Source organism: Neopsephotus bourkii, unplaced genomic scaffold, assembly GCF_033783945.1.
Source record: "Neopsephotus bourkii isolate Nb327-2 ecotype Australia unplaced genomic scaffold, CSIRO-AGI_Nbou_v1 NB_364, whole genome shotgun sequence".
Classification (NCBI taxonomy): Eukaryota; Metazoa; Chordata; class Aves; order Psittaciformes; family Psittacidae; genus Neopsephotus; species Neopsephotus bourkii.
In genome coordinates this window covers 80,477-96,095 of record NW_026900870.1, presented here as the reverse complement: position 1 = coordinate 96,095, position 15,619 = coordinate 80,477, and the positions used below count along the sequence as shown (strand labels likewise).

Genomic DNA, 15,619 nt, shown 5'->3' with positions numbered 1-15,619 from the left:
TGTTTAACTGCTTGAATGCCTGAAGGGGGTTAGGTAATCAAGAGATACATCCTGTTACAGGATGAGGTGAAACTTGAGTATTGAATAAGTAACTATATAAGAACTGGAATTTAGGGGGCTAAGATGGTGGTTAAGCTTGTGACAGACATTCCCTGTTAATGTATTGCCAAGGAATTCAATAACTTTTTAAGAAGTTTCTTCACCCAAAGATAAGACCCCAGCAACAGGAGGAGAACAATGAAAAGGAACCATGTTGATATTCGGGTGAAGGAGACAACAGGATTGGCTGAAACCCAAGACTGAGGAGTATAGGAGACTGTACCCCAGAAATCTCGGTGTGCGTCTTGGGTGGAGCGGAGACTCCCCGGCACACCCAGCGCTGCTTGCTTATTGCCTCTTGATATTAATCAATTGTAATAAAAAAAAATTAAATCAGATCTTGGCCAAGATGGAATTTTTATAACAAAACCATAACTGACTTTCTTATTTTAAAGACAGAATTATTCGGAAACTTTTTGAAACACCAATACATAGCCTGCAAAGAAAACGAAGTTTGGCAGCAACTTGCTTTGATATCACAAGTCCTTTTGCTCCTATTCTATATTTGAAGAGTTTGCAAACTGCTGAACACTGATACCTTCAGCCCATGACTTGTACAATCACACTGCTTTATTGTCATGGGACCAAAGCATGCTCTAAGTATGCTCACAGAGGGCTTCAGCAGGTTAAGTTTGGCACTGGACAACAGAAAGGACAGACTGCTGTCCTTGGTCCAGCAGTAGCAGTCATTTTCTCCTTCTTAGTAGCTGGTGCAGCACTGTGTTTTTGACTTTCAGCCCAGGAACAGCGCTGGTAACACCAAAGTTTTTAGTTACTGCTCAAATGTTTAGTCTGACCAAGGACTTTCTGAGCCTCATGCTCTGCGAGGGAGGAGGGGAAGCTGGGAGGAAGCAGAGACAGGACACCTGACTCTAACTAGCCAAAGAGGTATTCCATACCACAGCGCATTATGCCCAGTATATAAACTGGGGGCAGCTACCCAGAAGGGCTAGATCACTGCTTGGGTTGTGCTGGCTATCAGTCGGCTGGTGGTATTGTATTCTCTTCCCTTGTTATTCCCCTTACTATTATTATTGGTGGTAGCAGTAGTGGTTTGTGTTATACCTTAGTTACTGGACTTTTCCTCTCTTAATCCATGGGAGTTACCTTCTTTCTTTTCTCCTCCCCATCCCTCCGGGAGCTGGGGGGGGGGGGGGGGGGGGGGAAGTAGACTGCATGGTTCTGATTTACAGCTGAGCTTGAACCATGACAACTGCCTAAATAGTTTTAATCAATAGGGAAAACCGCATTGAACAAAGTTACCATACAGCTTTATATGAACATTTATTTTTCATCCTTCACCAGTTCTCAGACAGGACTTCCCACCTCACTGAGAAGGCAGGTAAAATGAAAACAAACATTGAAAATTTAACATGATTTCACCCAAACATCATTCAGGCACTGAACAAAAGCAACAGTCTATATTTACAAATGTCCTTCCATAAATAAACAATTAGCAAGCCAGCTTGTAACGACAACCACTGGAAAACAAGCAGAAACTAGCATTTTGGAAAATGCAAATTAAAGACTCCTATTCAGATGATAGCCAAATTATTAAGCTACCTCCTGGTTTCATCTGTGTAACACACCAACATGCAGTTATTACAGACATAGTGCAATCTGAACTACTTCTTAATAGCAACTGTATCTTACACACACTTCCTGCCTGATAAGGAGAAAACAAATTAGAACTGCTGAGGACTAAAGGCAAAAGACAAAGCTATGATTTATTTTCCAACATTCAGAACTTCCATCCTTGTATTGCAACTCCATGCTCCATTTCCTTTTTAGTTAATATTAAATCATTCAGTTCTATTTAAAAATAAGAAACAATCCACAAACAAAAAAACAACAACAACAACAAAAAAAAAACAAACAAAAAACACACCCAAAACTTTTGAATTCTTCCCATAAAAAAAAAATCACATCGATCTATTATAAAATACTCATCACCTATTAATTGACTTTATGTCATCTGTGATTGTACAGCCTATCTACCCCTCAGCCAGCTCCCTTTCTAAGCAGTAGAGTCTTATTCCAATTTCTATGAAGCCATGGAACAATTCCTTCAGATTGCTTTGTACCTCTCAAAATTCCACTGAAAAAGAGTATACCTATAAAAAAAAAAAATTCAAGCAACGGATGCACCAAGAGTTCACATAGATTTTTATTTTCTCTGCACTTAGAAAGTTAAAAGTGTTTAAATTCACTCTGCCCATTTGGCTGCTGGGGAACTGACATTTCTAGTAAAGATCTTACAGACAGCTCTAAGACCTCAGGCTTGAGTAACAGCCTTTCCCTGTGTATTTATCTTAACAGTTATCTTAATGGCTTTTCAGGTAGGCACTGCTCTGCATTTATTGACAAGGAATGCATTTTACCATCTTACTGCATACTTCCTCAATACCACAAAATCCACAGCTTTAGGATGAAACTATCACCTCACTAATCACTCCTCCAGAGTGCATTAGGAACACACTGATTGGAAGTTTCACAGAACACCTTTCCATAACCACCTCCTACTACAAAAGCAGACAGATTTTCTGTCATTGTCTGGACACTTTTCTTTCTTCCTTGGCTAGTTATTAACTCGCAATAAGAACTCTCTTGAAAAAACTGTGCTGTAAAAACCTTTGGTTAGAGGCTCTGTCAAGATTTCTGAAAAATCCAAGTGTTTTATAATCTAGACAACCTGTATCCATTTCCTAGGAACTTGTCAAGAACCATGCAGTTCCTGGGTCCTCTCCTGGAGTCCTTTAAAAAAAAGAATAAAATAATAAAAAAACAAAAAATGCATCACACAAACTACCACTTATTGTAAATAAAGCATTCATTAAGATAGCTACATACCAGATTTACAAGTTGAACAGTTTTGCATTCCTTCAGAGATATTGTGAACTTCACTTCCTATTGGCAATTTATTACTAATTTTACCTATTTGTTCCAAGAGTTGTTCTTGTGACATTACAGTTTGAGAGTATTTATCAGATTGCAACATGAGTTTTTCCATATAAAGCACTGATGTAAATAAAGTGGATATTTATTTTTGCTACGAATTTGTTTTCTTCACACACTGGTTATCAGTCATACTTCTAGCATATGTCTCTGCTATGTATCATATTTTTATACTGGGCAACAAAATAGAATCCTATCCAGGCACATGGTATTTAAGTGTCACTAGAACACTAAAAAAATACAGAAAAATGCATCTCATCCATGCTCAGGTACATGAACACCAGTTGAGAAGAATAAGGACAAGAAAGTAGATCAAGAAGCTTGCTTAGGAACACAAACACCCCACCCCCAAGAACTTCAAACAAACATTAAGTAGTTCTTCCTTTTTACTGGATCTCTCAGACACTTTGTCACATCTGAAAGGCAGTCAGACACAGCTTCCACATAACCACCAGGAAATCAGTTCTCAGAATACCTCATGGTCTCAGTTCCCACCTATACAGCACAGATAATACCAGCCTCTCTGGGATTCTGCAGGCATAAAAGCTTAGATGACCTGCTACTGCAGCAACTATCCCAAGCAGCAGCCTGGTGAAACAAATACAGTCAGCTTTGCTACACCCCACAGAATGGCTTCCTACTACAGGTATCTGCAGAACACATATACCTGGAAGGGCCACTGGTTGCCAACAAAAACTTTAATTGTAGCTCTTAGCTCTCTGACTACATCAGGTGGCAAGCATCAAGATGGTATTGAGACAGGGTTACTGAGAAAATCACAGAACTGGGGGAGACCAAGCCAGCAGGGACTACTCGGGCAGAAACTACTACTTCGATAAAAATACAGCTAAATATGCAGCTCAGGCATCTGAATGAACAACAGATTACTGATGAGAGTGAAAACAAAAACAATACAAAAGAATTACAAAAGCAAACCATAAATAGGATTAAACAATTCAGAGCTCAGAAGACTTAAAACACTTTATATAGTCAAAATTAGATGATCACTTGTCTTAAAATGGGACAGAATTTTGAAATTCACACTCTGAACCATGCGAAACCTTAACAAAAATCAGCTTCAGGTGAAAACCACAAAGCTATCAGACAGCAAACTGCCATGAAGAATTAAAATTTACAGACTTTCTATATTATAGAAATGCATTTTACTGCACAAGATGATGAACAGAAAGGTAACAACCATATCGTCTAGTAATAGCAGACCTGAAGTTTAACTTTAGCTGGCTAAATGCTGCTTAGTAGCAGCAATCCTTCAAAGTAGCAAGCCTTGATCTTCACAACTAGTGAATATTTTTCCCCCCAATACAGGCAAATGTTTTTATTCTCTGCATATTAACATAAATTACAAGGCAATTTTTCAAAGTAGTTACCAATTTCCTTATTTTATTTCCAGCAGCAGTTTCACTCTGCCATTTCTTTGCTAACAACAAGCTCTAGATATCAGGGATGATCCCTGTACACCAGTTAATACCTACAGTATTAGGTAGGACTGAATCAAGAGTTCTTCCACCTAAAACACAGTCTCACAGAAGAAGTGATGGCCCAATTTTTCCAGTTTCAGTCAGAACCCAAGAGTATTCAGGAAGCAAACCACCATGCTGTTCAGAAGTGGAGAGGACAAGAACCAGGTTAGTGACAGAGGATATTGCACTGTTCTTCTCTAAAGACCTATGGGTCGAGCAGATCCTATTAGCCTGTCAAATTAATCAGTCCTACCTCTCTCCTCTCTTGGCTTCCTAGTGCTGCAGCCCCATTGTCATGGTTTAAGCCCATCCAGTAATACAGTCAGCCACCAGCTCACCCCCCCCCTTCTTCCTCCCCCTGCTCCCAGAAGGATGGGGACAGCACTGAACCAGCTACTAAGAAGAAGAAAAAAATAAAAGACTGTTACAGCTGAATCCAGGACACTAACAAAAGCAGTCAGTGAGAAAAGACAAGCACTTCTAATGAGGTTCCCATTCCTGCGAGCAATAAGTGTACATCAAACTCCTGTTGAACTGGCTTCAAAAGATGCACTGAGCTTGCAACTGTTAAAAACATTAACCTCAACTTGTACCAGAGAAAAAAAAATATTTCCCTTTCTTTAGAAGCTAAAAAATTGTCCTGGGTTCAACAGTAGCAGTCATTTTTCTCCTTCTTAGTAGCTAGTGCAGCACTGTGTTTTTTACTTTCAGCCTGGGAACAGCACTAATAACACCAAAGTTTTTAGTTACTGCTCAAATGTTTAGTCTGACCAAGGACTTGCTGAGCCTCATGCTCTGCCAGGAGGAGGGGAAGCCAGAAGGAAGCAGAGACAGGACAGCTGACCCAAGCTAGCCAAAGAGGTATTCCATACCACAGCATGTCATGCCCAGTATATAAACTGGGGGAAGTTACCTGGAAGAGCTAGATCACTGCTCCGATCGGGCTGGGTATCAGTCGGCAGGTGGTGAGCAGTTGTATTCTCTTCCCATGTTATTTCCCTTGTCATTATTATTATTGGTGGTAGCAGTAGTGGTTTGTGTTATACCTTAGTTACTGGACTGTTCTTATCTCAACCTGTGGGAGTTACATTCTTTCGATTCTCATCCCCATCCCTCCGGGAGCAGGGGAGGAGCCGGGGGGAGGGGGGGAGTGAGCAAGCGGCTACATGATTCTGAGTTACCAACTGGGCTTAAACCACAACACCTTTGTATTTCTCACCTGCTTCCAGTTTCCTAACTATTTTGGATCTGTAAGGGAATCTGGGTATTTTACTTCCTGTTCACTTTCCTGCACAGCTAAAATAAAACAAACAAACAAAAACCCAACAAAAACCTACAACAAAACAACACAAAAGAGGAACTATTACTTTGTAACCAAACCCACCCACTTTTCTTTACACCTTTGTTAATGCCAGATAGCAGATGAGATGCCACATTTTTTATGTTTATTAAAAGAAACTTAACAATACACAAGCACAAGCCACTGCTCGGACGCCCGGGGCCTCCTGTACCACACTGCAATCCGCACCACAGGGCTCCGCGATCTACGCCTTCAGCTGCCAGGAGCGCTGCGGAAGGTCGCCCAACTCTCACCACAAGGACGAGAGAATCCGCCATCAGCGCCGCTCCAGCGGGTAACAGCCGAGTCTCCACCGCGCCCCAGGAAACCACCACCCGGTCCAGAGCCCGGAGCAGAGACCGAGCGGGCCCGAACACCGGGCGGGGGACACAGGCCGCGGCCGAGAACTGAGCGCGGACAGACCCCAGGAAGCCGCACCAGCAGAGACGACGGAAGGGCACCGAGAAACCTCCGCTGCAGCAAAGCCCGCGGCACGGTCGCGGAGGCCCGGCGGCTGGCAGAGGCAGCCGACGGCACACGGGGGACCCAGGGTGGTCGAGACCTCGCAGGCCATTGCAGCGAAGACCCAACGTGGTCGGCAGCGAGAAAGAATCAGGAAAGCAGCGAGCACCCGGCGTGGGGCGATCTATAACGACGAAGCCACGACCCCACTCACCGGACTGGTCCCTGAAGGGGAGAAAGCGGCGGCAGCCGGAGCCAGGCATTCAAAATGGCAGCTGCGCTGCCGTAGCACCAATACCGCAGGCGGAAGGATCCGCTCCCCGGCCCGCTCCCCTCGGCCTCCCAGCCCTTGCCAGCCACAGAGGCGAGGCGCGACGGCGACAACCTCAGCGGGGACAGTGCGGACCGGGCGTGTCAGGGAGGGGCGCGGCAAAAGCCGCTCGCACTACTTTTCTTCGTGGAAGCAGCCGCGATCCCAGTCCTACGAATGGTAATATGTCTGCACCTTTGCAGTCAGCAATGATGTCACGCGCGGGGCGGCCTTTCCCGTAGCGACTCCCGTAGCAGGGCCGGGTGGAACGTGTCGTTCGCAACCACGGTTCCAGGGTCTCGCTGCCAGCGCCGCTTCTGCCGAGCGGTCACTGCGGCTGCAAGCACAGCGACGCACTCTGCTGACGCCAGAGGGTCCGTCCGGCGCCTTCCCTGCGGCTGGTGTTGGAAGCGGCCGTGAGGCGGGACCGGCGGCAGCGCCTGAGCGGCGGAGGGTGCACGGGCCTAGGAGGAGGATCGAGAGCAGCGGCTGCACAGCCGGTCCCCGCCCCGCGCGGCTTTTCTCTGCACTTCCCGGACCTTTCGTCACCTCGAACATCAGCGAGTGCCTGGACCTTATCCGCAGGGCCTGCTCACATTCTAGACGAGGCCGCCGATGCCCCGCAGCAGGGAGCAGGTCCCGCCCTGAACCCTGGGGAGCAGTGCCACCGGGTGTGGCTGCTTGCCATGGCAACCGGCGAGGGTGTCCTCGATCGATGGGTGAGGCATTTTCTCTGCGCGGGGTGGTACGTCGCGTTATCGCTGTGTGTCGCGGCGAGGGGTTGGGCTGGGCTAGGCTGTAGGTGGCCGCGGGCACTGCTGGGGCTGATGCGGGCCGCGGAGGAGGAGCTGGCTGATGGCGGGTGAGGCGCGAGCTGGGGCGCCTCTGCGATGCCGCGGGCTCGGCTCGGTGGGGCGGGCCGCGGCCTGGGTTCCAGGTCCTGTGACTGGACTCGGGCGCCCTCCTTCTCTGGGATCCTGGACTAGACCTGGGGGCCGTCGCCCTGCTCCTTGGCAGGGCTGGGGCTTGGGTCTCCTGCTGCTTTCTGGGGCCCTGGGTAGCTGGGCCGGAATTACAGTATCACAGTATCACAGTATGTTAGAGATTGGAAGGAACCTCAAAAGATCATCTAGTCCAATCCCCCTGCCAGAGCAGGAACACCTAGATAAGGTTACACAGGAACGTGTCCAGGCGGGTTTTGAATGTCTCCAGAGAAGGAGACTCCACAACCTCCCTGGGCAGCCTGTTCCAGTGTTCCATCACCCTCACTGAGAAGAAGTTTCTTCTCAGGTTTAAGTGGAACCTCTTGTGTTCCAGTTTGTACCCATTGTCCCTTGTCCTATCATTGCTTGCCACTGAGAAGATCCTGGCTCCATCCTCGTGACACTCCCCCTTTATATATTTATATACACTAATAAGGATTCATAGTTCCCTCTGTTCCTGGCGCAGGTGAGGTGGCGGCCGGCGGCCGAGATCCGGGAGCCAGCGTGTGGCAGCCCCTGCGGGTGCCCTCATGAACGAGAGTCAAGGCTGGAGCTGCCAGGACACCGCGGGGCACCATGAGAGCAGGCCACGAGCGGAGCCAGGAGCGTCTCCCGCCAAAGAAGCGGGATCTTCCCGCTGCCAGTGCCGGCACTGAGGTGGGACGGGCAGGGACTGTCCAGGCCACGGGCGAGGGCACCGAGTGGGCCCAGACAGCCCTGTGCTATGGCCCGGGTGAGGCCGTGGCAGGGCTGTCAGTGGACCAGTATGGGATGCTGTACAAAGTGGCAGCGCCACCTGCCACCTTCTCCCCCCCAGATCTGCACCCCATGGTGAACGTGACTCCCCTGTCCCCTGCCTTCAGTGTGACTTCACCAATAATCCAGCACTCGGGGGTGCCCTACCCTCCCGTTCACTATGGACAGATAACCCCAACATCCCTACAGTTCATTGGCTTGCATTACACAGTGCCCTGTTCTGTCCTTCCTGGCTTCCTGCCTAGTCCTCTCCTGTCTTCTTCCACCAACCTCACTGCCTCTCATGTCCCTCACTTTGTGCCATACGCCTCTCTCTTCATGGAAGAAACCACTCCTTCCCCCCAGACTACCTCTCCTACCCACACCTTCAGCAAATTCACTTCTGCAGTTTCTCCTGGTCAGATGCAGCACCATGCTGGGACCCAGCTGTTAGGTACTGCACCAAGTAGAATTCCTGTTTATTATCAGATGTCCCGCCTCCCACCAGGGTATTCAGCACATGAGACACCTACAGCAGGCAGAAGCCCAGAGTCTCCTCAGAAAGACAGTCAGCTGAATTCAGAGGTAGCTGCTGCAAGTGGTGGACAGAGACATCCAGAGCGTAATGTTTTGAGAAGGACCAGCGAGGCTGTGGATTCTGCCAGCAGTAAAGCTGAAGACTGTCTGCCAGGAGCTGCAGCAGGATGTGTGGTTGATGGACAGTTCCTTTCAGGTTACCAGACCTTGGGAACAGAGGTCTCTGTGCCAGCTCACAGAAGCACCCCAGACACTGATCTGGAGGTTCAGAGGGTGGTGGGGGTGTTGGCATCTCAAGATTATCATGTTCTGGCAGCCCAGAGGAAAGATGACCCAAGCCCTTTAAAACTTTGCCATAAACCACAACACCCTGATCAGCAGGGGGAGTCAAAAGACATGCTGAGGAGCACAGTGGAAAGGGCTGTTGCTGAGAAAAGCCAGTCCAGGAGTCCGTATGTAATGTGCCCTGAAGAGCTGGTTAGACAAAGACACTTAACCAAAGGAATGGTGATAGCCAACGGCAAGCCAGTCCTGGTTGCCATTGGATCTGAGCCCATCAGGTCTTACACTTCAGAAACCCTGGTGGGGTGGAGCTCAGATGCACAGGCTCAAGGAAGTATGCTTGAAAAGGACCCTGCCCAGCTGCAGCCCCCCAGCTCCTCATACTTGCCCTCTCATTTCATGAAAGGAGCCATCATCCAGCTGGCTACAGGAGAGCTGAAGCGGGTAGAGGACCTGCAGACTCAAGACTTTGTTCGCAGTGCAGAGGTGAGTGGGGGCCTGAAGATCAACTCCAGCACTGTGGTGGATATTCAGGAAAGCCAGTGGCCTGGGCTTGTCACACTGTATTTTGTGGTTGGGGAGCAGCAAAGTAAAGTGAGCATTGATGTGTCCCCAGAGCATCCCTTCTTTGTGTATGGCCAGGGCTGGTCCTCCTGTAGCCCAGGGCGGACTGCTCAGCATTTTGCTTTGCCCTGTCACAGGCTGCAGGTGGGCGATGTCTGCATATCAATCAGTTTACAGAGCATGAATGGCATCTCTGCTTCTCAGGCTAACTATGCTCCCACAGATCGGTTGCTATCTACTAGGGAGACAGCTGAAAGAACAGCTCAGGGGTCCAGAGAGCCATCTGACAGAGCTGCTGAAAGGAAGAGCCACACAGATAGGGACAGCGCAACCCAGAACTCTCATGAGGAACCCTTTCAGCCTGAGACTGGCAGTCAGCACAGCTGGACAGCCCCAGGTTTCCAGAGATACAGCATGCAGGCAGAGGAGCCTTGGCCACCTCTGCTCTGTCCCTCTTTCATTCCCCAGGAGGTCAAGCTGTCTATTGAAGGGCATTCTAATACAGGGAAGTGATCCCTTGGAGGCTGTGAGCTAGGGCATCCCTTGTAGGTGAGCCTCACCGTTAGGTGGAGAAGTTTCACAGACTTTGTAGCAGGTTCACCAGCAAAGCTGCTTTCTGCCCCATGGGACTGGGTTTATTCCAGTTCAGTGGCTGACCAGTTTCTCTTGGGGAATCAAGAGGGCTCTAGTGCCTCAGGGAGCAACAACAAGTTAGCTGGGGTAGAGACCAGGGACGTGCTCATGAGCTTGCAATGAGAGCATTACAGAGGCTGAAGGCTGGGGCTTTCTCACACCTCCCTGAGTAACTGATTTCCTGCAGAGCAGGGTCTAAGTATTCAGGGTAGGTGTGGAGACAAGGAGGGCAGACATGGCTTAAGGTAGCAGATAAAATTGCTTAAGATTTTATTCCTCCTTTCTCATGATTGGGAGAAATGAATCCCTACTGGAGTTTAGGGGGCTCAACTGTGAGTATCCCTTTTTTTTCACACATGCACTTTAAAAGGACCGTTCACCAATGGAGCTCTTGAGGCCAGGACAGAGATGCTTCTCTGGTGGTTCTGTTTAATATCTCTTCCACTGAATCCAGCTGCTCTTTCTTGCAAAGAATGTACGGATTTGAATGAATCACAGAAATTCAAGAAGAAGGACCAGAAGGATGGGTTTGGGTGTGGGTGTAGGTGTAGTTGAATTTGAGCACTTGGAATGGAATGCGAGTTGGGACGGGAGATGTCAGTTTCCTGCTATAAAATACGTTTAATCATTTGTCACCAAATCAAATATTTCTTCCCATGTTAATAACTTAAAAAAATAAGTCTCTTGGGTTTACAGCTTTTGTAGAGGCTTAGCCTGTGGATGGATGGCACTGGGAGGGGGATTGTTTGGATTTTAGTGTTTTGGTTGGGTTTTTTTTAAAGCTGGAGTAAAATATATTCATCATTCTCTAGGGAAGGATGGAAACATCATTTTTCTGTGAGAAGGCCAAGACTATTTTGTAATTAAATCAGAACACTTTCCAGATGGCTAATTCTTCCCTGCAGGCAGTTTCCTGAATAAGCTCTAGACAAGAGAGGAGTGTTAGTGCATGTGCAGGCAAGGTACAAAGTTTCTGCTAAGTACACTTCTCTGATTAATGTAGTGAATCTAAAAATTCCACAGCACCATGGGGCATTTTGGGGTGGTTTTGTGTTAGTTTTTCTGATTCTTCACTTTGGAGTTCCTCTGTGGAATGTGGTAAAATCAAGAGTAGTCTTTTTCATGGTGAGATTTAATACAAATGTATATTAATACCTCGTTATGGTAATAACACTATTCAAGTGAAGGCTCCTGTAGTTACACTAATTTACCCTTTCTGATGGTGTATTATGACACCAGCTCTAACTACTTACCTGGAATAGAAATTAGTGACGATAAGAGTCTGTGAATGATAAGAGTTGGTGGACTGTGGACGATAAGAGTCTGCACTGACTTAACCTAAGTTAATTGTTCCTTGTATTAAGGTACCCATCTCTGTGCTAGGACCAAGCTTTTGAGAGGGTTTCTTTTCAGTGTGCAGGTCCCTGCTGAGTCCTGGTGCTGCTCCTGATGTTCAGCATACTGTTTTCCATCTTGTCTCCTCTTCCTGAAGTGTTCTGTCAGGCCTGCCTGACTGTTAGGGCACTGCTGCTCTTTCACTAAGCAGCTTGTGTGTCAGCACCTCTCCTTGGCACCACCGTCCTTCATTCAACTGCAGTGGTGGTGTCTCAGGGCTGTTCTGCACGCTCCAGGAACGTGTCCTGTAACTAGTTGGCTTCAGCTGACTGTGAGACAAGGGGGTGCTCTGCCTGAATATTAGGCAAATTAGTCTCCAAAATGTCCCTTCCATCCAGGCCATCAGTCATTTTCCTTGCACATTGCTAGCCATTTCTGTTGCCTTTGAAATGCCTGCATCAGGACAGTTTGTTTTCAGGCCTTAGGTGAGATATGCATTACTCATGCCTTCATCATTTGTGCCTCATGGGGGTTTCTCCAGAATGAGGATGCTGCCTGTATCACATGTAGCTTCCCCCAAATGACACACTGCTTCCGATCTCATCAGCTATATTTGCAATGTATGAAGTCACAGTAATGCTGTCATGTGAAGATTCTACCTTTCTGGATGCAGCAGCTGTGTTCGTGGCACCATTTGTCAGTGAAATGTACTGTCTGGGCCCAGGTGCTTGAGCTTCATCCCCGTGTGTGTTTCACAGTTGCTGTTTGTTGGATACTTCTACATGAAGACTTTGATTAATGTTGGTTAGTACTTAATGCTCAGGATATCCAGGGTGTCTGTGGCCAAAGTCAGAAGAGCCCGAGTTCTCTTGCCTGATCTTTGCATGATGCATGCAGAGGAATTCAGAGCTGTAGCAGGCAGCTAAGAAAGGATCTTGCATACATATGGTGTGTGAATGTATCCAGGCTGGTTGCACGCACGGAGGGAACAGTCTGAGCAGCTGAGGGGTGCAGGGCCCTTCATGTGCACCTCTGAACACAGAAGTCTGTCTTTCAGAGAGAGGGTTTGGAGACCCTGCTGTATCTCATGTAATTACTTCTATATCAGTTACTCATGTAACTACTCCTAGATCTCAGCCATACTAAATAGTGGTCTGAAAGGGCAGACACTGATGCATGGGGCAAGATGCTGTATGGCTAAAATAGCTTTGTACTGTAGGTAGCTGAAGAGCTGTGAAGGCGCTTGCCCTGGTGTTTACCTGGCCATTGGCCTAGGCTTTGGCTAGCTGCTTATCTCTTGAGCATGGTTTTGAGCTCTGTAGAACAGGCCAGGGTGAATTTGACCATGGTGTTTCTACACAGACTCCCTGTCTGTCCCAGTGTTGTGCACGTTTCAGCTGCCAGCTCTTCTATGGAAGCAACGGTTTGGGGCACATCTCATGGCAGGACATTGAGATGAAGTATCTGGGCATCTGGCTGCTTGCCCCAAAGGTGGTAGGCAGGAGGGGCCACTGGTGGCTGTCTAGCCCAGCTTAGCAGTTCTTGTGATCACTGGACTCTGTCCTGCCTGGGCTGGGCTGTGTTGCTCAGCCCCTGTGGTGGTGGTGGTTGTATTAAGTGTTGAGGCTCTCCTGAGATAGGGAGTGAGACAGGTGCTTCTGTAGGCAGAAATGCTATAAATGAAACCATGGAGGAGGCTTTTATTTCTTAGGTTTACAGGGAAAGGAGGAGATAAAGTCAGGAAGACATTGTGGAATGAAATGGTTATCTGGGCTTTTCTGCTGGCAAAGGTGTGACATGCTTCTCAGAGAAATATATTCTTTTCCTGCTGCTATTGTGAAGGGGAGGAGAGTGTGGGCTGTCCTACCTGGAGGAGGTAGTGGCAGTGACCTCCTGGCCTTGGTCTTATCCAGCTCACACTCTGTGGCAAGAGTTTGTAGGATGCAATAATGGGTGTCTGTAGCCATCTGTACTATCTCACAAGCCATTCCTGGGGTCGGCTGCCCAGCAGAGGCCAGGCCTGTTTTAGGCTCTGTGTGCACTGTTGCTCCAGGAACGTGAGACTTGCTCCAAGCAATGAGTGCTCATCAGTACCAGACTATGCAGTGGAAGCTCTGTCTGGAAAGAAAGGAAGCTGCAGAGGCCTCTCTGCCTCCTCTTTCCAGCAGGAACACAAGTATAATGCACTTTTCACATTAAGTGTCCCCGTCCCCTGGTCTCCACCCCACACTTGAAGTCACTTTGCCCTGTAGAGAACTAACCCTTGTTACTTAGAAAATACTGTAACAGAAATGACACCAGCTTGAGTAGCCCAAATGCTAGCTCCTGCCCACAGCAGCATATGTGCCTTTCCCTAGCACCACTCACAACTGCTCTTTGTCTTTCAGGCTGTCCTAGGGCCTGAAACTGCATAACCTGCTAAAATGACTCTGAATTCACACTCTGTACAGAATTTGGCTCCGGGTGTGTTCCATGTATGACTTAAATTGCTGATAGTCGAGGCCCTTTCATGGTGTTCGCATCTGTCCATGGAGGGCAGGGCTTGCCCCTAATATCTTTCTAGGCTGCTGCCACCTCCCCTTGCAAATACACCCATGCACATTCTGGTTGGTTTGGCTTTCATGGCACCTTGGCACTAGGGGAAGGTCTGCCTGTGCAAAGCAGAGAAGCACTGTGGCCCTGAAGAAGGGACTGGGCTTCACTGAAGCAGGGAGGTCTTTGTAGATAAGTGCTGATCCCTCAACTATAATCCCAGTTATGTAATAGCTGTATTAACATGTAACCAACTGCATTGTATCTAAAGCCTTAGAACTAGTCAGGTGCTCCACTCCAAAGTTGCTCCTGCCACTCTTCTCTACCTGATCTTTAACAAAGCATTAATAATTCTAAAGATAATCTCTATTTTGTTGTGCTTTTTTTTTTTTTTTTGTACCTTTTAACTAAATCAATTTGTACTGTATATTTGTACTTTTGGTGAGATCTTTTTTCCTGTTTTACCATGTTAAATCTGTACTTGGCTACACAGAGATTGTATTTTTATTGTAAATGCTTCTATGAATATTGCATTTAACTTGTTGACTCTGTAAACACAGTGTGTATATATATATTAAAAACAATAGCTTTTCCTTTGGTGTTTGAGACTTCTTTATCGTCTGTAGCATCAGTGATCATGAGGATGTGGCTTCTCAGGTCATACACAGTGATCTGGAGACCTGTGATGAGGGCAAGGTTAAAGGCCGTGTGACGGATTACAGCTGTAATTCTGTGCTCAAATAATTCTGAGTTTATGTGGTCTTTCTTGAACCACTTGGAACAATGATCATGTCCCAGTGACACTGCAGGGAAAGTTTCAGCTGCAGGTGACAGAGTGAAGAGCTGCATATCTGCTGGCCAAGGAAAACACACAAGACAGCACTAGCAAACACTGCAAGAAGCAAACTGTCAGTTTGAGCATGAAAATAGAGAGCTCAGAATAGAAGTGAAAGATCAGAGATCAAAGGAGGATATGAACAAGGGAATGTGGAACTGAATAAATCTTTTCCAGGTCTGGAACATGGATCTGTATAGATCCTTTCCAGACCTGGTGCATTTTCCCAAAGCAAGAGATATGACGATAGCTCCCAGATGTCAGTTCTATGTGATGACTTAAATTCCCTACCATCTGGCAGGTTTTTCCAGACTCAGTTACTGAACCTTCTATGGCTCCTCCCCAGCTCACACCTGCTGCAAAAAATATATGGACTCAGAAATCAATATGACCAGACAAAAGCTGTTTATTACAAAGCCTTAACTCCTTATATACTATTGCTTACAAACACAGTGATTTGGCATATTATGATTGGATACGTGTCTTGAAGATCCTTAGTGACTAACATATAATTGGTTAAGCACAGGTGTGAGAACT

The 15,619-nt window shown here is 47.1% G+C and overlaps 2 protein-coding genes across 3 annotated transcripts in view; one reads left to right on the top strand and one right to left on the bottom strand.

Moving 5' to 3' along the window:
• LOC133209782 (AP-1 complex subunit gamma-1-like) overlaps window positions 1-6,694 on the bottom strand; it is a 70,453-nt gene extending 63,759 nt beyond the window's left edge. The window contains exon 1 of the mRNA XM_061348587.1: window positions 6,551-6,694. The gene's annotated coding sequence lies outside the window, so the exon portion shown is untranslated. The remainder of the gene's footprint in view (window positions 1-6,550) is intronic.
• Window positions 6,695-6,840: 146 nt separating this feature from the next.
• Window positions 6,841-14,840, top strand: LOC133209783 (ataxin-1-like). Of its 2 annotated transcripts, XM_061348591.1 has the most exons (3): window positions 6,841-7,365; window positions 8,096-9,669; window positions 14,103-14,840. In XM_061348591.1, exons 2-3 carry the CDS (start codon window positions 8,206-8,208, stop codon window positions 14,127-14,129), a joined length of 1,491 nt encoding a protein of 496 aa, XP_061204575.1. In that variant the 5' UTR covers window positions 6,841-7,365; window positions 8,096-8,205; the 3' UTR covers window positions 14,130-14,840. The 2 variants fall into 2 exon arrangements, with proteins under 2 accessions (XP_061204575.1, XP_061204574.1); XM_061348590.1 differs by lacking the exon at window positions 14,103-14,840 and having other exon boundaries at window positions 8,096-11,059.
• The last annotated feature ends 779 nt before the right edge of the window (window positions 14,841-15,619 follow it).

What these genes read in the sequence shown, in the direction of transcription:
- LOC133209783 (XM_061348590.1), top strand. Translation starts at nt 8,206, where the DNA reads ATGAGAGCAGGCCACGAGCGGAGCCAGGAGCGTCTCCCGCCAAAGAAG.